This window comes from Lichenostomus cassidix, chromosome 4 (assembly GCF_008360975.1).
Source record: "Lichenostomus cassidix isolate B80296 chromosome 4, HeHo_3.0, whole genome shotgun sequence".
NCBI classification, from domain to species: Eukaryota; Metazoa; Chordata; class Aves; order Passeriformes; family Meliphagidae; genus Lichenostomus; species Lichenostomus cassidix.
Window position 1 is genome coordinate 56,343,628 of NC_139484.1, and position 22,917 is coordinate 56,366,544.

The 22,917-nt window shown below is 38.8% G+C and overlaps 1 protein-coding gene across 10 annotated transcripts in view; it reads left to right on the plus strand.

Annotated features, from left to right (window-relative positions):
• Positions 1 to 22,917, plus strand: part of LDB2 (LIM domain binding 2) — a 214,913-nt gene that overhangs the window by 161,285 nt on the left and 30,711 nt on the right. For all 10 annotated transcript variants that reach the window (XM_085059288.1, XM_085059287.1, XM_085059289.1 and 7 more), the window contains 3 exons: positions 942 to 1,114; positions 6,194 to 6,316; positions 7,916 to 7,999. In XM_085059288.1, coding sequence (XP_084915414.1) covers positions 942 to 1,114; positions 6,194 to 6,316; positions 7,916 to 7,999 — 380 coding nt within the window. The remainder of the gene's footprint in view (positions 1 to 941; positions 1,115 to 6,193; positions 6,317 to 7,915; positions 8,000 to 22,917) is intronic.

The following is a 22,917-nucleotide window of genomic DNA, read 5'->3' on the forward strand; positions in this document are numbered from 1 at the left end:
AGCATCAGTTGCATATGATATAATTGCCTTTGATGTCAGGGCTGCTGCTAGTTTGTGCATCTGAAGTACACTCAGAAGCTCACTCTCACTATTACATTTTTGGAATTAGGCCTTGTAAAACTTACCTGACACAGCTACTGAAGTGAGAGGTGTGTCTTCAGTGAGAGTTTTGCCCAACTAAGTATTGCTCAGTTGAGTACCTTTAGGGCACAGTTTGGGGTTCAAGTGGTGCATATAAGTGAGTTCAGGTATCTGCTCAGACTTTGTAGCCTGTGACATAAATGCTGATCTAAAGAGAGGTCTCAGACTGATCTGTGGGTAGTCATATATTGTATAACATTCTAGTTTTCCATGCTCAGGTCCTCCTTCAATCCCCAGTAGTCTGGTTTCTCAGTAGTAGCCCTCCTATTGAATCAAGAGTGCATGTGCATGGGTGTGTGTATGTATGGGTGGGTATATATAAATATATAAATATCAATTCACACACAGACATATATGTGTACACAACCCCCTTATATAAATGTGCTTTGCTTTTTTGGGTGTAGGAGTATATTTCTGTCAATACACACCACTTGTATTTATACACTTACGGGTAATATTCAGCTTTTAGTAGTAATTGACATCATGTGGGTTTTTGTATAATAATTACTTCGGGACAAAAAACCTTGCAGATGGTTTCAAGAGTGACTCTAACTTGCCATCAATGTAAAAAGATTAAATATGATGAGCCCACTCCCTCTGAATGGAGTCAGCCATTTTCTTTGATTTCAGTGGGAGCAGGCACAACTTTGTTTCTACAAAAGGGAGAGAACATGTATTATATTCGTTAAATGAAAGTTTGATTTCATTGCACTTAAAATTATTCATGTGCTGTTAGCAAATGGTTTGAGATTTTATAACCTAGAGCATTTGCTGAATTCTGCTTTGTATTTTCCTCACAGCAATTGGAAGAACCCTCATTCCTCGTTATTTTAGCACTGTCTTTGAAGGAGGTGTAACAGACCTGTATTACATTCTCAAGCACTCAAAAGAGTCATACCACAACTCATCCATCACAGTGGACTGTGATCAATGCACCATGGTCACTCAGCATGGAAAACCCATGTTTACCAAGGTAACAGGGAAGACTCAATAAAGCATGTTGTTGGTTTTTTGTTTTCTTTTTTAGTGTGTATAAGGGTGAAAAATATTGGCTGTTGAATTTTTCTGGTAGACTGTTTCTAATACTGAAAGCCCTTGGAGCCATTTAATTACTGTTTTCTATATTCATTATGTGACTGGAAAATTCTGTGGGTATCTCCTGCAATTCTCCTAGAAAGATTGCAAGAGAAGCACATAACGCCAGGTTGCCAGAACTATCAGTATTAAGTGAATTAAATTCAGCCTGCCCATCTCCTTTTCTCTGGGTTTGATTTTAAAGCAGCAGTGAGATTTCATATTGCTGGTATCTACCATTTGGGGTGGTATGCATTACATTTGATACTTACCTAGTACAATAAATCTCTAGAAAAATTGTGATTTAATACAGTAGGATGCCAATCCAAAGGATAATGAAGTCAATGGAAGGAGTCAATTGATTGAAACACGCTCTGGGTCAAGTTAGTGAATATTCAATATTTGTAATTGATAGTGATTTATCTTCATGCATTGGGCACATCTAGTCCTGTAAATAAAATGGGTATATATATATAAAAATGCAGTACCAAAAGGGTGAAAAATAAAAATTAAAACAAAAAATTTCTTATATTAAAAAAAAAATCAGTAAACTGTTTTCAAAATGGGAGTGAATACATTTTAATACATTAACAGGAAATAATGGTTTTCCATCTTGTACCTGTTTGCCTTTAACTTTTCTGTGAAGAAAAGAACAACAGGAGAAGGGGGAACAGAAGAAAGCAGCTAATCCATGTTGCCCTTGGCCCGCAGGACTGTGGAGGTTTTAAGTCACAGGCTATTGACTGCATCATGACCAGGTTTCCATGGTTTATGTTTTGGCACATATGTGAGTCCCATGCCTTTGCAGGGCCCTCTCTGCCCTTGGGGTGTGGCTCAGAGGCAGAGGAGGATGCTGGTGTGTGGTGCACTGCTGAGCCAGGCAGCCTGAGCCCCTCCAGCCCCTGTGGCTTACACAGACACAGAGAGACAGGGAAGAGATCTGATATTCCTGTTAGCACCTCTTTGCCACCTCCCTGCTCGTGAGGAGCTGCCAGTCCTGGCCATGTGCAGGAGATGTGCCAAAGTTACGCAGTAGCTGCTTCGCTGCTGAGCTCCCTGAAGCGATTTCTGTGTCATTTCCCTTTGTGTTAGCTTCAATGCAACAGCAAATAAAAGGGGGTTGGTTTGGGGTTTTTTAACCAGTAAATACAGAACACTTTTCTCAATTGAATTAGACTATTTTACTTATCATGGCAGCACTGGACAGTGTTGTTATTTTGGAAAGCAGGCTAGCATCCAGCAAGTCAGAGATGGAGGAACAGAATGGACAGGGTTGGGTGCCCACCTCGAGTGAGTGGCACAGTTACCTCCTGTGGCACTGTCCTGTTGTGTGCAGTGGATCTGTCTGCTGCAGCCCTGGTACTGCACAGCTTGCCTCAGCCCTGATTATTTCTCTTGCAGATTCCAGGATAAACCTCTGTGTCCTGGTAGGAGAGTTCAGGTGGGGATGTGATTTGGATTCTAGAACAGTTAGGGGGTTTAATGCCTGTATGTTAAAAATATGACTTGTTAGTAAGAGCAAATCTGAAGTAAAACACTGTAGTTGGTGGAATAGGGGAGAAGAGAATATATTACTCACTCAGAAATCAGTTAGAGCTGAATGTTGTCTCAGCTGTGCTTGTTTAACTTCTAGCAGAGATACTGAGGGCACAGATCTTTTACCCAAAGGTAAATTCCTACTCTCACACTATCGGTGATGGAACAAAGCAGACCTCTCATAATAAGCACTACTGTGTAGCTCCTTGGATCATATCTGAATCTGACCCAGTGAAACTACCATGGGGTGGGGGGTGGTTAATGAAAAACTACAAACTGTTTCAGTTTCACAAGCAAATTCTCAGCTGCAAATTCACTAAGTTCTGAAAAGCAGACTGAAACACTTTTCATTATGTATTGAATCAAGAATCCGCAGAATCAAGAATCAAATGTATTTTATTCATTTCAACATTTTGCTAGTTAGAGCAACTCACTGCATACAGAAGTATTGGATGAATATATAAAATGGCATTTCCAGTTCTTTTCAAACAAATTTGGCCAGAACATGCCTAGCAGTCAGAATATGAATAGTCCAGCTTGTCTTTAGAGGCTAAGAGGTCCTTGTAAAGTGTCATGCACTTAAAAATTATTTTATCAAGATATAAATAAATAGTATAAAGAATTTATAACAGTTCAGTGGCATAATTAAAATGTTGTAATATACTGAAGCCAAGCCTAATATGTTTGTTTATTTACCTGGGAGATGCTGCACTTTTTTCTTCAGGTAGATGAAAGTTCTAGGAGTCCTCCTAAGTCTCTGCTTTCACTGTGTTTACTCCAACTCTGGCACTCCCACTTTATGTGTAGGAAAACTGTTTTTCAACAGTTTTCAATGTTTGTGTGTCCCAGCAGACTGGCAGAGGTGGGCATTGCTTTCACCACTAAAGCTGTGAGCACCCCATGCATTCACCACTATCTTCTTGCTCCCAACAGTGGGGCCATCAGCTGGATTTTGTTGGTGAAGCCCTTGCAACTCAGCAATTTTAATCCTTACTAATAATACTAGGCATTGCCCAGATTTGGATAAGCTTTAGGTTTCTTTTCAAGCAGCAGCTCGTGTTTGAGAAATGGTAGTTAATAAAGGGGGAACACTTGCAAAGATGCCCAGTGTTAGGAGAATGAAATTGTGAGCAATAAGGCACAGGACCTTGGTTGGTTTTCATAGGCACAAGCAGTAGAAATTCCTACAATTAATAAGTGCAGTGAAGGGGTTAAAAAGCTATTGGTTAGTTTGAGAAATGTTCTTTTTTAGTTTTTTCCTGGCCTAGTCTAGAGCAACCACGTGATACACTGAATGCCTGCCAGCCTCTTTCTTGTTGATCCTCCGGAGACCATCTGTGCTGGGGGCATTGATTAGAGTGTGTCTGCTGGGATTACATCTTTTCTGTTGCCATGCCAACTAATCAGCTGATTTTGGTTACCACAGAAACAAAATGTCAGAGCTCACAGTACGGTAACATGAATTCAGCACAACAGAAAATGTTTTCTTAATTGGAGACCCTTTTGATTTTTTGGATTCTATGTAAAAGGCAGCTTTCAGAAAAAAAAATAGCCCTTTTAAAATAAGAACTGTGCCAATTTTATTGATTAAAAGCAATGTGTAAAATTCTACTTCATGTAAGGAAATTAAATTCCTTTATGAGATGTATAAATTTTTACCACTGTAATATGAGGAAAGTGTTTAAATTTTTCTATTGAAATTTGTTAATGCCAGTGCCTAAAATCTGCTATGAGCTTTGGCGGTTTGAGCTTAAGAGAAGAAACATTTGAGAAACCACAGGCATTATTATAAAAACTTATTTTAAACCTGAAATATTTTCATGTTAACTGGTCAGTAACCAGGATCTTTGGCCTCGACACAGTAACATTAATACAAAATATTCTTCTTCTGTGAATCCTTATGTGTGTGCATGTGTACCCTTGTGTAATTTCTTCTCATCATAGTGCAGGTGACGTGAAAATCAAAATAAGGGTGAAACATAAGGCACATTAAATATTTGAAGGCATCACTAAGGTGTGTTGAAAAGGGCAGATGAGAACCTGTTGCAAGGTTCTCCTTCACAGGGGGTCTGCAGGAATTTGTATATATAGTATGCCTGTTAAAATTACCTATGTGTTTTTGTAGAAACAATGAGGAAAAACTACGACATTAAGTGAACTATTAACCAGAAAAGCCAAACATTGACCAAGTGAGAGCTGGGCAAGCCTGAGTTGGAGCTTGTAAAAAGGCTCAACAGACTCAGCTGAGTTGGGGATAGTTATTTTCCAATCAAATACCAGCTGTGTTAAAATTAAAGGTGCAGAAACCTTTTCTTTTTAAAGGCATTACAACTTTTTCCAAAATATCTCTGTACCCTGCACTTGCAAGTTGACTATGAACAGGAATTGTACGTGTAAATATCCAGTTCAAATAAATCATGAGTGGTAGTTAATTTTCAAATCAGATATCATTTTCAATACTCCACAGTACCCCCAGTATATGGCTATAATACTATGCTGGGCTTGTATTTTTGACCTTAAAGAAGTCCACAGCCACAGTACTATTGCCACATAAAATTGTGGAGAGTTGTTTAAAAGTCCCCAGTAATTTATTTTATTTTTCATTTATAGGTAGTACCCACTTCCTGCATTTATTGCTCCTGTATTTTCTGTCCTTTCTTAGACAAGATTCCTGACAAAGCTGTGTGAGCCACTTTCTGTGGAAGCAGCTCCATTGTCCTGGCTCTCCTCTTCTCCCCTTGCTCTCAAACCCGAGGCAGTGCAGCTCACAGAGCCCCATGGCAGCCACCCATCTGGCTTTCCTTGGAAGAGGGGACTAATAAAACTAGATAAGAAACTAAAAAAAGCAAACAAAAACCAAAACCACAAAAAAATAAACCAAGCTTTTCCAAAATATTTGGAAAAGACAAGAACACTTTGAAAAGTCAAGGGAAAATTTAGGAAAAAAAACCCCAGGTTTGGCCACAGGCATTCAGGGCGCTGCCTACTCCAGCTGGACATGAAAGAAAGGTTTCTATGCCAAGCTATAGTAAGGAAAGGACAGCCTAAAACAGGTTGGGAATGACTGGTTCAGCAACTTGCCATCAAGTGCACTCAGTTGCACCACAGTCACCTCCACTGCAAGGTTCAGTCATTAATTAGCAGGAGCAAACTGTGAGGGGAAGAGAATTGATGCAATAAATAAGATTTAGCGCACAATATTCTATGTTTGTAAAATGCTATAAAATCTATACCATTATAAGTTACTGTCTCTGAGGTAAGGCCTATGAAGTAATTTTCCCACATTCATTTTTTCTCCCCAAGAGAATGAAAAACAATTAATCTAGCAGAGATGAACAATAGAATACTGCTCTGATATTTCTCAGTGTTGTTTAATCGATGAGACAATACCATTGAAAACAAAATTCCTGGGAATTTATTTAATTCATTTTATGTATTCTAGGTATGCACAGAAGGACGTCTTATCTTGGAGTTTACTTTTGATGATCTTATGAGAATAAAAACATGGCACTTTACTATTAGACAATACAGAGAATTAGTCCCACGCAGCATTCTAGCCATGCATGTAAGTAATCCTTTATTCATTTGACCTAATGTGAAGAGATGAGACTAGGTTTATTAAGAACTCCAGCAAATTTCACACCCAAGGCAATTAACTATAAATATTTTGGTTTGCTTGCAACTACGTCTGTTTACAAGTTCTTTCATCACTCCCTTGTTTCTCAGTGCTCTATTATTGCCACTGTTGCTATGTTTTCATTCTATTTTAGCACATAATTTTCTTTTTAATCCCACCTGGAGGTCTCTATGATTTGGGTCCAAAATCTCTTTCTATTGATATGAACTACACAAAAGTCTGTGAATTTTTATTATTGTAGGTACGAATATTATTTAAACTTTAAATTAAGTAAGCTGATGTTACCCTTGCATAGACAGAAGATAAGAAATTACCATGTATTTACTTAGAAACCTTTAGAATTTTAATCTAGATTTTCTTTTGTTCCACATTTCATGATTTTCTTTTGTTACTGAATGAAAACACACACAGTGAAACATTAAAACATTAAATATTCAACCAGGTAAAGTCAAAATATAGTAAGGTAAATTGTGGAGAAACAAAAACATACTTTTATTGACACTTTCAATTCTTCAGCATAGAAGCATTCCTACTAGCAGTGCCCTGATATACAAAATCAATGGCAGGACTATGGTTTTATAAAGGGCAAGAACACAGACCCAAGGATGTTCCTGTATTTTGGCACTGAGTTTCTTAGACATCCATAGATAAAGATATATTCTTAGTAAGGAATTTTAAATAGCTTAAGCAGCCTGGACCTTTTTTCAAAGCGCTATTACAAGCTTGAAGAAAGCACTTTTGAAAATCTGCCCCACCATTTCTGTCCCAGGATTATCTGCTATTTTAGGGGATTGATTAACTGAATTCTTCAACAGTGTCCCATTAAGGGACAGTGAGGATGGCCATGAGCAACATTATATATTTAGGAGGCTGCTTCAATTCAGAGTGGAAGCAGGTGAGACAGCAACCAGCAGGTATTAATTTTAGTAATGAGATTGATCTCATTTTAAAGAGGAGGCTGGTCTCACAGGTAAAGCTCCTGGCTAGGGTCAGAGAAGGACTAGACTTGCATTTTCCCTGTTTAATTCTGGGAAAATAACTTAGATCAGAAGGGTTCTCCAGACTGTGCTTATTGTCACATACTTGATGAGGTTTTTCTGCTGCAGTTTCTTACTCACAAAAAGAAGGTGATATATTCTTTATTCTTGATTTTTTTCCATTTAGTCTCTTGGGACTCCCAGCCAATAGACAGAAGGCTCAAAATGCACTGCAATCCCTCAGGAAGCTCTTTGGTGGGGCTCTGCTCACTTGTATGACCAGACCTCTTAGGTCTATCTTTTGAATGGATGGGCAGGGATCAAAGGAAGATACTGGAAAGCAGTCTGTAGTCTGCTCCAATTTCATAATGCTTTACATTTTCCTATGCATATGGAACTCTAGCTTATTACATAAATTTAGACTGTGTAGGTTTTCCATAGCAGTGGCAATGGTTTTCAGGGAACCCTCCCTACATTCCACTAAGCACATAACAAAAAAAAAAGCCGAATGAAAAGCAAAGTGAAAATTCTTTTTTCCTTTGTTGTTTAGGCACAAGACCCTCAGGTGCTGGAGCAGCTGTCCAAAAACATCACTCGAATGGGTCTGACAAACTTCACCCTCAACTACCTCAGGGTAAGCATACCATAGCTGCTGATTATTGTGAGCATTTTTTAAAAGTTACTGTTGGCTTTGAGTCAAAGTAATGAGAGCAGAGCCTGTGTCAGTCAGGTAAGAAATTGACCTAACCCTTAATGAGGGTGAAGGAAAAACAAAGACACTGTAGTGGAGATGTAGCTGGTAACAAAGGGCTATTAAAAAGGCTAAGAATTTTATCATTCACTCCAAGCTTTATGTGTGTAGCCCCTCTTTTTAACCATTTTTCTTCTCAGTTTTGAATAATGGCATTATTTTATTGTAAGCAAGAAGTTCCCAACATTTTTCCTCCCTGTTTCACTGAGCCTGAGAAAATGGCAGCTAATTCTTATTAAAAGCTGCCTGTCTTCTCCAGCTTTTCAACCTTGCCACCTCTCCCAGGCAGAGACAGGGCTGAGGGAAAGCTCAGCTCCAAACCTCTTTGCAGCAGTCCCTCAAAGCAGTCCTCACTTCATATGCCTCTGGGAGCCTGAGCTTCCTCCTTAGCCTTGAACTGAATCGAGTGTGGTTTTTCCGATTAAATAATGCATTTGTTCCCATTGCTTTTTGACCCTTAAAGTGCATTCAAAGTTTAGATGTTTATTTTTATTTTTGCAAGTATTCCCTGGTGTGGGCTTACAATGCATACGCAGAAATACAGATTTGTAGAGTTCATATTTCAAGCTTAAAATGCAGATTTTTCCAATTTATAGATGTGCCATTAGTGGATAAAATGAGGCTAATTGCTCAATGATACGCCAAGTTAATTTGACCAAGAATTTATTTGTTTTGATTGTGCAAGTATATATTCAGAGCATTTTTTTTAAGACAACATGGACACTAGGAAATACAGTTATTTTCAGCCTAATGTAGAGCTGTACCTGAATCTGTAATTTAGCTGTACTTCATTCAGTTCTATGAATCTTGTAATACCTTCCCTATGGATGGATGGAGTCCTGTCCCCAGAGTGCTTTGAACTCCAGGGGAGACAATGTGCAGAACAGAGATGCTGTATCCTTACAGTTTGTATATAGCCTGTAGTTGTACTTCCTCTCCCAATTGCATAAACCATTGCTGATTGTTGCCTACGAGGTGTTAATGTAAAAATTACTGTTAAAATTACAGCCTGAGTTGTGCAGGGCAGGTCTGCTCTATTGTAACTGAAACAAGAATATGGCATAAAACCTCGGAGGAATAATGCATTGCAGTAGGGTTTTTCCATGTGTAAATGTAAGATTAACATGTCTGTGTAATGCACATTGTATTCTCGTGGTTGGCTTGGTTTGTGATTTTGTACAGAGAGCAGCTCTTGTGCTTTGGCAGCCCTACAGCGACGCTGCCCTTGCTTTGTGGTGGGGCATCCTAGAGCATGTCCTTGAGAGAATCCCACTGGGGATTCCTCCTCAGTCATGGCAAGATTTGCATTACATCCTTGTGGCAAACTGGGCAGAAAGTGGCTGACTTAGGTTTGCTGCTTCTGTGGTTTCTTTGCAAGCTGTCCAGTGGCACAAGGCAGTGACCATTCTGGGTTGCTCAACCCCTGAGCACAATGGGATGCAGCATTGCTGGAGCACAGCAGCCACGGAGCTCTGCAGCCTCGGCGAGGCTCCCAGGGCCAGGCGGAATTCACTGCATTCCCTCTGCCACTGACCCCTTCTGGGTCCTCTGTGCCACAGTCTGTGATTGCTCAGTGCGACAGTGCAAATGACAAAGGCAGGGTTCCCGTCAGGAGGCAGCTGGCATCAGGCACCCATGCTGCTCCCTCTGTCAGCATCAAAAAAAAAGGCAAGAAAAGAGGAGGGAGAGGGAGGAAAAAACTCAGAAAAAGAAAACTGGGATCAAGATAGGCACTAGGGAAATGAGCAGTGAAGTGGAAGGGGATGAAAAGATGAAGTCTTACTTTTTTTCTTCTTCCAGACTGGTTTTGTTAGCTTAACAGACGACATTAGGTCTCTGGGTGCAAAGCTTCCTCTGGCTCCTGCTGTGGTGATTCCAAGAGGAAATCTTTTTTTTCTCAAGCCAATCTTTACATGTCTTTTTTTTCTTGTGGTGAGGGATTGATCATTCTGTGCGTTTTTTCAGATGTTTGGCTCATCATGGCAGCATGTATCACATGGTGTATTTCCATTTTGATTTGCTTTTTTTTCAGTTACTTTCCTCTGTTAATTTTAACATGAAAATCTTTTCTGAACTCATGCACTAAAAATCATGCACTAAAATAATGTGGTAAATGTACTTAGGTTTAAGGTGTTCTGTTTTGTTGGGTTTTAAGTCAGCATTTTATGGTATTTTATTCAGTCTTCCCAGTGTTTAGTAATTAGCACTGTTGCATGGTTTTGAATAAGGATCAGAAACTAAGCATAATTTTTTTTTTTCTGCTGCACACAGCAAAGGCTTGTGATACTCATAAGCAAAAACTTCACTGATGGGCGGAATTAATCATTTTTATTCTCCAACGTGCACACAGCAGCAAGCTGTGCTGCAGTTTCTTTAAAGGCAGAATTTAAACCTGGATTTCAGACGGTTGTGATATAAAGGCATAGCTTGTGGTTTTTGGGCTCTAGACATCACAGAATGCTAAATCATTGCTAGTTGGGATAATTGCAGTTGCTGGCAGGTAAACCACCATTCCTGAGTGCCACATGCTTGTAGAGCCACAGCTTTGGATGTGTGCCCTGGTTTGTCTTCATTCACTCCAAGTAAAGCTGTCCAGCATAGAAGAACATTGATTTTGTAAATCGTATTTAATACAAATTTAAAATATATCGTCTTGGAACCTGTAAATGAAATGTTTTGTCCTGTGTCAATTGCCAAATGCTCTTTCTCTCTGTTTTCTCTGGCTCTGTACAAAACCATAGGCTTCCTTTCTTTCTAGTTACGAGTTTGTTTTGTTCCAGCATAATTGATTGCCTCATCAATGGGGTCAGCATACTTTGCTGTAGCTGCTGACTAGGAGTTGAATAGGCTGTCTCTGAAATAATGAGCAAAACCTTGTAGGTTTTAAATTAATATCAAGCTTTTTAAAATGTAATTTCTTATCAAGTCATCAAGTAGTAGATATTACAAACTATCAGATAATAAGGCCAAGACCTAGTCTCAGTCAGTATGAGTCCAGGAGCAAACAGGAATCCTGTACAGAGTTTGAAGGTGAAGTTAACATTGAGAATTTTCCACCAAGCTACAATAGTTTAGTCCCAATGTTACCTTTTTTTCCTATGTAATTTTTTTAGTTGGTGAGCTATTTTATGTATATCTTCAATGCATAATGGATTTGAATATACTCTAAAAACAATAGCTCTATACTAGCAGCACTGTTCAAAATTGGGTGCTCAGGTATTTCTTGCTGCCATCTATAAAATGATTAATTCTCTTAAAATTTCTGCCATTATTAAAAAGTCTGCCCCTACTGTCAATTAGGCAGGACTACCTGGCCTGAGCCTCAAAGTACAGTTGTATCTTGCTTAGCTGATTTTCAAAATTTATCTCTGCTTTCTTACACTGGCTGGGCTGGAGTGATTTCTTAGAGCTCTCCCCCAGATGTATCTGTTATGTCCTCCCCACACTGTGGTCTGCTCTGGTAGCCACTTTGTTGATGTTAATGGAGCTAAATCTGCATCTGCCCCTTGCAAAGTCAGTCAGTGTGGCAGAGCACTCCTGCTCTGCGTCAGGAGAGGTATCTAGGCAGGGAATGCATGCTCCCATTTTCCCTTACATCCTGTATTACTCTATTAACCAGGGCTTGCTTATCTGAGCCACAAATTATCCAATTTGTTTGTTTTCTATATAAGACAATAACAAGGTGTTACTATTGCTACACAGAGGACAATATTTTCTGAGTCCTCACTTTCACTAATTTAGTTCCTTGCTAGACACTTCTGGATTTCTTCTGCTAGGAGGATAATTTGAATTATTTAATGGGACACAATTTTCTAAAGGCACTACTTACATTGTAATCAAAAGCCATTTGTATGTATACCCATTGTGTACACAAAATTTTCTTTTGCACATGCTAAATAGACACACATGCAACTGTGTCCTTTAATGTGCAGGGAAATTTGATTTTCTAAATACAGTTTCAAGCATGGGAAGTATATGAGCTCAGATAATTTTGGTGCTATTTTGCTCCCAGTCGGTAACAGTTTGTGGCAGCTATCTGGTCAATATTTTACAACGTTGGTATACTTTCAGCGAAGAAGGAAAAAGTGCAAAGTCAGGTGCTTGGGGGAAAAGAAATGCTACATTTTTAGTCACACGTTTCCCTTTGTGAATTACGTTATGTCATGTTCATCAAACTGCCTCGCCAGGCATTGTTTCCCAGACTCCCCACTGCATGCAGTGCATGGGATGACAACCTCTCCCTCTAAAAAGTGCTCCAGTGCTGCTCATTTCCTTTAGGGTCTTCCCCATCATCATTCTGCTGCCCATGGAAGTGGTGGAGTCACAATTCCTGGAGGTATTTAAAAGACCTGTGGAGATGGCACTTTGGGACATGGTTTAGTGGTGGCCTTGCAGTGCCGAGTTGGTGGTTGGACTCGATGTTCTCAGAGGTGTTTCCCAACCTAAATGACTCTATGATTTCATCTCAGCTCCACACCTGAATGGCTGCATGGCTTCTACCAGATAAGGAGGCATTGTCATTCCCAGGGTGCCTGGGTGGCATTAAGGCACATGGATGGGCACTGGGCAGTCTGAGGGGCAGCTGAGGGCAGATGGCCATTCTGAAAAAGCAAGAGCCTGATTTTGCAGAGCACTTGGGATTTCATCTTGCCCCATGTAATAACAACAAAACTATTGCTATTGGATGCAGTCTTTTGTATATGGTTTGCTCTATATTTGAAAAAGTAGAAGGTGTTTGTGGAAACACGCTAGAGAAAATTCTTTTTCTGTGACTGAGTATCACAGTAAAGCTTGGGAACAGGAACAGTTTGTTAAAGCAGCATTGGGCTGCTCTAAAGACTATCCTTTCTTGTTCTGCAGTCCCCTGCTTCTGCCCTGTTTCCATGCTGTCAGTAGCTACAAGTGAAGCCCTGCACAGAGAACTTCATTAGCTTTGTGCTATGCACTGAATGGGGGCGCCAGGGAAACGGGATGTGTTCAGATGCTGGATTCTACTGGATGTGAATGTGAAGTTCTGTTAAGGGCTCTCAAGCACTCCAAAGAGGAGGTTTGGATTATTTAATCATTTTGGTGACTTTCATATGAAAGCTGTCAAAATTTTAAAGAATCCTCTATACTGTGGACTCCAAAAGCAGACACAATATTTTGTAGTCTTAGTTCCTGTAAGTGATGGAATTTTTCAACCTAAGCCAATCCAGCTTGGGGTAGCTCTCCACAGGAAAATATAGTCAAAACTAGAGCGTTCTCACAGAAGGATTCAGATTACTGTAGCTGGCTATTCATAATCTATCTGTGCCAACTGTAATTAGCTGATTCTGCCAAGGTTTTTCTGGTAATGTAATTTTTGAGCATTTATTTTAGTAATGATCGCAGTGGTTTCTGTTCCTCTCTTTTATGCATCTAATGCTTAAGGGACAGTGTTATATGCTACTTTCAGAAAAATAAATGGGAAGAAATGTATTCATTGCAAAAGCTCATTCAGTCAAATGTTAGCTTTTCACTTTTTTAATAAAGAAAGAACATCACAGAATAGTTATATCAGGGGTTAATTCATCATAAGCATGAAATATCTGAGAGAATGGGAATGGGAGAGTTGCAGAAGATGGGATAGGTAGAGAATTAAGCACCAACTTAACATTTTCTAAAGCAAAGATGGAATCTGAACCAATGTCTGGATAGGGCATGCATTGGAAAGATAACTTTCATATTGTTAGAAATAATAATGGTGTGCTTTTCATCCCTTGGTTTCTAAGTATTTTGCTAAAACAAATGGGAGAATTGCAGCACATGAGAAACAAAAAAAGATGGAGCAAACCCAATAGCATTTAAAAAAAAATCAGATGGCAATTTTAAACCAGGCTGGAGAGTACAGTGAGCTGGTACAGTAGTGTCCTCTTCTGCTTCTAATGACTCAGAAACAGATCTTCATGTCTGTCAATATCAGAAATTTCAGAAGTCAGTGAAAAGCAGGGAATGGGAACAGAGAATGAGAGACAACAGAGATCGGAGTACAAAATGGGATTTGAACAGAAATGACAGATTTTGGCAGTATTTTGGAGATGGCAATGGCCAGTTTTCACTCAGAGAGCACTAAGAGGCTTGTGAGTATCAGCTAAGGAGAAAGATGTGTGTATATGAACACAAGCCAGTTACTGTGCTCACTGGACATACAGACCATATGACCTTTGAAATAAAATTAAGGTTTGGACTAATGAGAATGGAAGGATGATAATCAGTGATGTGAGTCCTTGAAGCATCCATGAGTAAGAAATCAGAATGAAGTTAGGTTGGAGCAGTTTAAAATTAAAAATGTCAGAAGGGTAAAAGGGAGAAAAAGAGAGACAAAGACAAAGCACTAGTCATATAAAAACAAGCTACAAGATTTGAACTAATAATGTTATTTCAGAAAAGAAAAAAGATGAAGAAAAAAAGGTCCAAGAACACAGCCACAGGCTCTCTTTTTAGAAGACCAATTTAAAGCTTGGACTAGTATGCATTATAGTCATAAATAATAATAACTATTAATTAAGTTTAGGAATGAGACCTGCAGAGGTACAATTTGTATGAAGACCTGAAAATGCCCAAACCAGCTTCTTGTTCAAAGCAATGAAAACAGCAAAAATTTTAATTAGTTGTTTAATATTGAATATCCATCAGTGTTTGGTATGAATTGTTATGCAGGGAGGAGTGAGTGCTCCAAAGAGGTCAAGAAATAGGCTTTAATGCAAAGCTGGTGGTTCAAATCTTTGTTCTTGGAAGGAGTTATTTTAGAACTTGAAATATTTATAGTGGAAAGCTTACGACCACCCTAAGGTCTGCTCTTCATCTGGAAAGAGAATCCTGTATCCTACCCACTCATGTTTTTAATCTTCATAAAGCTAATTTTATGAGTCTGTTTACTGTGATATCACAAGCAACTAGCTCATACAACCTTGTAAAGTAATTTTCTATAATGGTTAACTTCACTGGTTAGCCTGCTTATCCCCTTCCCTTCCCCTGTCACTTTTTCTGTAGGTAAAGCAGCATTACTGTTTACCCATCTCTGCTGGAGAGATCTTCTTTGATGCATCTCAAGATAAAATTTGACTTTTCAATGGAAGATTTTCTTTGGGTTGTTGCTTTTGATCCTACTTCTAGGATGTTTCTGAAAAGCCTTTATCCTTCTTGTGTGATCCTCGTGTTTCATGAGACCTTATGCACTTTGTCACTTTGGTCTGTCCATATACTTCCATTTTTCAATCTGTACTCTCACCATTTTATATTCACAACAGAACTCCTAAATAACAAAATCTGACTCTAAGCAGTAAAATAGTTCAGAGATTATTAATCTGTCTTAGGGACTGCACACCCAAAGCTAAATTTGTCTTGTAGTCACCTCCCTTGTACTGGTGCAGGCACAGTTGGAGCCAGGTCAGCTGACTGATCTGGTGACAGAACTAATCTAATCCTTTTCACCTAAATTATGAGCATCCCTAATAGCTCCCCAACTGCCACTTGTGCTGGGCAGAGAAGAGAGCAGCAGTGTGGATTCATATTAGCTGGCACCTGTGCAAGGTGGACCCCACCTCCAAATTTGCCAACACTAATAGAAGAAGACAAGAGCTGGGGAATCCAACAGATTAAGTGGGGTTCCATAAAGCTGTAAATATCTCTGTCATTCTTCTGGATCTGGAACATTATATTGATTGTGTCTGACCTATTATTGTTTCACACTGCTCTAAATCTGTTCATTTCATTGGAGTGACTACTGACTTTCAGCAGTAGAATTTAGACAATTGCTCAGAACAGATTACCATAATTTAAAAACTTGAAAGCAAAAGAAGCATACTGAGACAAGGATGATTTTTTGCAGTATTTCTGAGGGGATAAGAAAATTCTATCTGTATACACTTCTGTATTGATACAAATGGATCACCCATTTCTGTAGGTATCCTAAGAACCATACTGTTCACTAACTTTGCAATTAATTGTCATTATTCTCCTACCAGAAAACTGCAGTAAACTTTTTCCCTTCTGTTTGCACACATATATGAATATTGGTGTCAATTATTAGTGTGCAGATCTGTGCATTCCTTTTGATTTCTAAGCATACCTTCTGTTGAAATTAAAAGGAATATCGACAGGTGTATCAAATCCATAAGTGGAAGCCCATGATTTTGTGTTTACCCTGTTTCAGGTAGGATGTAATAGGATGTAATGTGGAGAATTTATTGGCAGCACCAATGAGCAAAGGTGCTGAACCAGACCTGTACTGATGCCCACATAAGGCTTGTGAGCAGAGACAATGAGAACTGACACAAGAATTGTGTCATTTCTAGTGCTGTGTTCTGCTAGAAAACTGTGCTGTGTTAAATATTCCTCCCTGCTCTGAATTGCTTCCTTAATCCTGTGCCTTGTTACCTTTTTTACTTGGTGTTGGTTCCTCACAATTACTCACAATAAGGCAGTTTGTTAATCAAAGATCCAGTTCAACATCCATTAGAGTCAATGGGTACATCTCCTTTGATCCAAATGTCATCTCATAGTTTTTCATTTGTTCTGAGGTATTTTATACACATAAAATCCAATTTATTGAAATTAATTTCTCTATTCCTTTAGGCGGTTTTAGCCATGAAAATGTCATGCTTCATGAACAGCAACAACAAATAGTTATTTTTATTGCTTTTTTGTTTTTCTTTTCTTTTGGAGTTCTGTGACAAAAGAAAATTAGCTTGGAGTTTTGTGACAGAAGAAAATTAGCTTGATTAACCACAGATTATAGTTCTTAGGTGAGCCCAAAGGAACAAATATCAACTTGGGGATCTGATTTGAAGAAAGAGTTTAAGCATAGAAAAGAATGGAGGAATACAAACAAATAGATTTTTCATAGCAAGACAGAGAATTTTCTCATTTTATTAATCATTCAGGCAAAACTTAGAGCTGATTTAATTAAAGAACTGTGCACCATTTCTACCAAGATAAGATGGTTTTACATAAAGTAAGTATGAATCACATGAAAAAAACCAACTCCACAGCTGTATTCCCTAGCTAAGATTTCATAGCATTTTACTTATAAAGCAGGATTGGACTCAGTCATGCTGGATCAAAGTCTTCAAAGAAAACACAACCACTGTCTAAACAAAATGGTGTTAGTGATTAGGCAGAGATCACAGTACTCTGGAGGAGAACTTGTCTCTTTCTGGTGCTTTGCTAGTCCAACTTTTCAGTATTACTGCTGAACCACAACGGAATGTAGGTGCCATGTCTACAAGAAGGCAGAGGTTTCTTTCTAGAGACTTTCCAGTCCAAGTAATGAAATTTAAAATGGAATAATCTTTTAATAGTGATATGCAAAGGAAGGAAGTAAATTTCCATCTTCTAAACATCGCACCAGACCTTTTCACTGATTAGCTTTTGACAAGATATATTAGAGTTATGGTGTCATTTGACATATTATAATCTATTTAATAACAAGTCTGTATTTTATAACTCTCCCAACATCATGGTGGTATTCTAGTGTATCCTTGGATCCTTACTGATTTTCTTTAGCAGAGTGTTTGATGAAATGCTCAGCCATACAAAGGAGAGTATATCATATATTCTATTGCTAAGTACCCTTGAACAATGTAATTTTAAAAATTAATTCATTTTACTAAAATAATTGCAGCAAGAAACAGAACATGAAATACAGCTTGCTTGCTATGATAGTTAACAGTGTAAGGAGAACGACAAATGAGTCAGAACAAACTGTATATTCTTGAAGTCTTTCAATGTTATCACCAAATATCATATTCATGATACTTTTTGTTTCTTTTGGGCACCTCCTTGGTGTCTGATTGTATTATGAAGACCATCTGGTATCTTATTTCTCAGTTTCTTTGAATTCTTTCTAGTTCAGTATAAGGATAGGTTGATTCCTATAGTATTTTATTTTAATATTTAGATTCCTACTGTGGGCCACTTTACTACCTAAGTAAGCTTTCTGTTGCTATAATAAATGATAGGGAAAACTTCTGCTTTTAATCACACAAGTATACAAATTGGAGTAACATCTTGGGAAGCAGTGACCTTTCTCCAGAGGGACATAAGTGGGTGCAAAGCTTCTCCTGTGGTCATTACATATATCATTACCTGAAGTACAAGGTATGAACATGGTCAGATTAATCACAGCAGCAAAGGACATGTGGACACTGTCATGGTCTGACCTCCAAGGCTTGCTCTGAAGCCTCTGCTAATCTCAGCTTCTGCTGAGGCCACAGGGAGATGCCAAACAGTTCTCAGAGCTCTTCTGAGAACAAACCCTGTTTAAAGGAAAAAGGCTGCCTTCCTTATAGACCAAAAAAAAACCACCAGAGAGGGTTCAAGAACTTTTTCTTTTTCACTGACTACTAGAAATACATGAAGCAAGAAGAGAAGAAGCAGAAAAAAATCTACCCCCATAAAACAAAGCACTGTCAGAAATACATGAAGGAAGAGGAAAAGCAGCAGAAACAAAATCCACCTGCATAAACCAAAGCACTGTAGGCCCCCAGAAGACTGAGAAGGTTGCTGTCTATGAAGGTGCTTTTCTGCTTACACAGTCCTCCCAGATTTCTTGCATAAATTCTGCTGAAGACCACTTCCTTAAAAAGCAAAGGAAACCAGAGAAATCATTGGAAACATCAAAATATAAAACATACTTTTTAAATGCTGATTGGTTTGGAATGGTCTTTTAGGCTTTTTTCTCACCTTTTCCTTTAAGTGAAATTAAAGAGGGAAGCAACTTTTTTGATACTGCTATGAAGGCTGTTACTGCTCCTTGATAATGCCTTTGTGTAAGTAGAAGTTGTGGCTGCTTAGTACTTCTCAATGTATCATACCAGCTTTTACCCCTAATTTATATTCTCAAGCGAACCTAAAGGGAGCTTACAATTTTAACTTCCAGTGTTTGATTTCATTGTTCAAAGTTTTCTTCTTTTTTTTTCCTTAGTTTCTTTCCGAACAAAAATTAGATTAGAAAGAACTTCAAAGGATATCAGCAGCAAGAAGGTTGTTGATTTCAGTGGAATTATACCAAGTTATAAAAAAAAATCAGGTCAAAACAGGGAAAAAACTTAAAGAAGTATATGCATTTAATATTCTTCAAGCTTGCTTTGACAATGCTTTTAAAAGCTTGTTTTTAAACACTTTTTATGTTTACATTTTGCTCACGCTCATTTCTTTTAGGTACCTAAACATATGCTTTTCCAAACAATTAATACATTTCATCTTTGCTCAGCTTCCTACTAGTAAGGCTGGAATCAAGTTCTTGAAACAGTGTCTGAGGTTAGTTATAGATGCAGTTCAAGAAGCTATTCATCTATGTGTGCAATCATGGAAGGTGATGTATATAAAAGTGGAAACAACTGTTTGTCATTGCAATCTAAATTAAAGATGGTCTGTGCCTTAGAAATAATGCAATAGGGGCAGATCCCATTAGCCGTCTTATTCCTATCTGCAGGAGCTGTTTGAGTCATCCCTTTAATGACACTCAACTTTCTGTGTTTTAATAAATAAGGCTGTATGAATCTAGAATATCATAGGAATTGTGACTGTGCAGAAAACACCTTTGGTGATGAGCAATTCAACTTCCCACTCAGGAGCTCTCAAAAAACTTAAAACACTGAAAGGGTTAATCTGTGGTGACTTTTTTGGTTTTTTGCTTATCATATAGATATTTTTATATTAATATAAAATTTTGTGTTTTCCTCAATTTAGTTGAAAAAACCTCACCCCTATATTTGTTGGCCATTTCAGGCAGTGTGTTACTGTAGCAATGGGAAAGTCTGGGAGTGCATCTGTGGTTGGTTATCAGTCTTAAACACCTTGAATAAATTGCACAGCATCAGGAAAACCAGATGACTTCAGCCATCCAAAAAGTACAAGAAAATGCATTGCCTGCAGCCTCTTGCAACTATTATAAAATAGAAATAATTATGGAGAGGGGAAAAAAGTTCATGCGTGTACATTTACTAAAGTATATGTCCATGTCATCATTGAAAATGTGCCTGAAAGTTCTAGCAAAGTAAAGCCATTTCATATAATGAATTATGTTATGCCTTCTCATTTTCTGTGGACTCTGAAAATCTAGATCTTCCTGCACTCCCATCATCATAGTATCTGATATTTTTGCTTTTTTATTATTATTCTAGCAATATTGTTATAAAAGGCATTATATCCATTGCACAGCTGAGGAGCTGAGGATGCCTAGAAGGACATAAAGCCACAGTCTGACATAGTGGCTTCACTGCAGCCTTCAGCTAGGGGTTTTCTTTTTGGATTTTATTGCTTGGGACACCACAGTCATCTGTGCCATCCCAGTTCCAGCCAGCCTCTATGTTGTTTGTTTTTACAGCACAGCATTGGAGGTGGGAGGCGATGCCTGGCTTTGTCTGGCTTTATCCAGAACCCTTGCCCCAAAGTCTTGGCATATAGTGAACATGCTGCTTAACCTGAGGGAGTTGAAAGCCTCATACACCATGAACAGGCTAAAAAAAAAAAAAAAAAAAGTGGGTGCTGTGAGCAACCTATTGAGGCTGGGCCATGATGGGACCAGGAGGGCATGGCTCCCTGGGTCAGAAAAGGAGCCAGGTTGTTTCAGCTGCTGGAGAGCATGTCTGAATAAAAACAAGGACTTTTCTTCTCCAGTCTGCTTTAAGGATTCTTTTTTTTTTTTTAATTGAAGAGTGACTGAACAGCAGGTTGGAGTGAAGATGCTAGTGGTTGCTCTCCTGTACACACAACTTGTACTTCTGTGTGCTCAAGCCATCCAGGTCTGTCAGACATAGAGCTCATTTTCCTATTCAAGACCCTCAGGTTATGTTCATCTTTGTACATTAAACAGCATCTAGTGGTGTTCTGTGGTATCTGAATGCACTGTCTATACTCTTGTAGAGCTGTCCCTGCCTGCTCTGTTGACTCTCAAAGAATTCCTGGGCACAGTTCAGGAGTTGGCATGATAGAGTCAGTCCATTGCTGGAAGGGAATTTATATGTAGTCTCCTGTTTTGGTGCGTAAGAAAGCTTAACTTCATGAAGGTAGGACATTCTCTGCCAGTTGGCCTCACTGCCAGAGAACAGTGCTGGCACATTTCATTTACTAGAGCTGCTATGTCTTAACAGTCTTAAACATGATGTTTTATGAATTCTGAATTGTTTTAGTATGTACCAGACTTGCCTCAACCAAGGTAGGTGAAACACAGGACTTTTGTGGCTCATACTCTTGGAGTTGAATGCTTAAATGTAGGTACATTGGGATCCATTTTTTTTTCCTGATGTTTGATTTAGTGCCACTATTGAGGTCTCAGACTGAGAATGAGCTTTAAGACCACCTCTCCTAATTTTTTTCTTGATATCATTATCACCATTTCATTGGGCTATTTTTTTTGTATTAACAGAAACACATGCTTGTGTATATCTATTATTTCTGTCACAGGAAAAGGCTACTATTGTTCTCCTGTGTCCTGGGATCACAGTAGGTAATAACAATTTTCCCTGTCAGGTAGCAGGAGAAATGGCAGCCTCTTTTTACTCCACTCCCAAATACACTTCTAGTCGAGAAAGAAACTTCCTTCTCTGGAAGAGGCCTGCTGCTTGCACTGAAGGCAGGCATGTAGCAGCCAAGCATCAGTGACCAACTGGTACATAACAGAATACATTCTAGGATGTGAGGACAACTCCTGAATGCCATGGAGAACCTATAACACTTGGAAATGTATATCTGAGCACGCAAAATGAAGCTAAAATCTGAAAAAAAAAATTAACAGCTCCTTCTTGAATACCTCTGGTCCTTGTGTATCTTTCTGAGTAAAGTAAGAATTTACCTTTTTGTGGTCTTCTGTTCATGCTGCAAAGTCAGGCAGCTTGCACAGGTTAGAGTTCTTCCTTTCTGAGTCACATTTTACAACAGTATTCTTAAGAGCCAAGTGCAGTGTTGATACGTGAGACAGAAGCAACACAGCTTGACTTTCAAAGTCCAAGCAAGAGTTTGCAGTACTAGCAATTAGGAAGAAGGTATTTCTACATGTAAACCGCAAGTCTTATCTGGAAATCACTGAGTTAATAATCTTGGGACCTTATGACTCTTTTTACCAAGACACAGCAGTTTAAGGACATTGTGTGAAACTTAGTACAAATCTAGTAATAGATCTGGTGGTGTGTTTTTAAAAGGATGGAAGGAAGACTATTTACTTCCCCCCAAAGGAACTGCTACAAAGCTATTTTCCTTATCAGAAGAACACCTTTTTCCTGAATGTTATCTCTGACATTTGTTCTTTATAACCTAATGAGGGCAGGTGGAACACCATGGGAATGAGTAATTGTTGATTTGATATAATTTTAACTTTTGTTTTAAGCCTGCACATGGAGTTGGTATTTTGAGCCTTCATTTTGCTTATTGCTGACCTTGGGCTCTTTTGTAGTCAATAAGAGGGGAAAAAGATAGTGCTTCTTTACAGCTAGACTGTTAGGTGGCTCAAACTTTTGCCTAGAGACCATGCAAGTTTCTATTTAGTTTTTCTTCTGTGAGCAGCAGAAAGTGTTGTTTGATCTTCCCACATAAAATGGTAGGGCGCATTTGTAATTTAGGTTCTTCTCTGAATGTTTGATTTAGACCTCTTACACATCTTGTGGAGAGCACAAAGTGGCCTTCCTGGCTGAAGGACTCGCTCTGCAGGTGGAGTGGGGCAGCACTGTGGCCCTGCCTGCTGCCCCCAGTGCACAGTGGGCTGGCAGTCAGCTGGGTGCTGCTCATCCTGGCATACTAGCTGACCTTTTTCCCTTAAGGAAGGTTCCAGGAATTCCCCC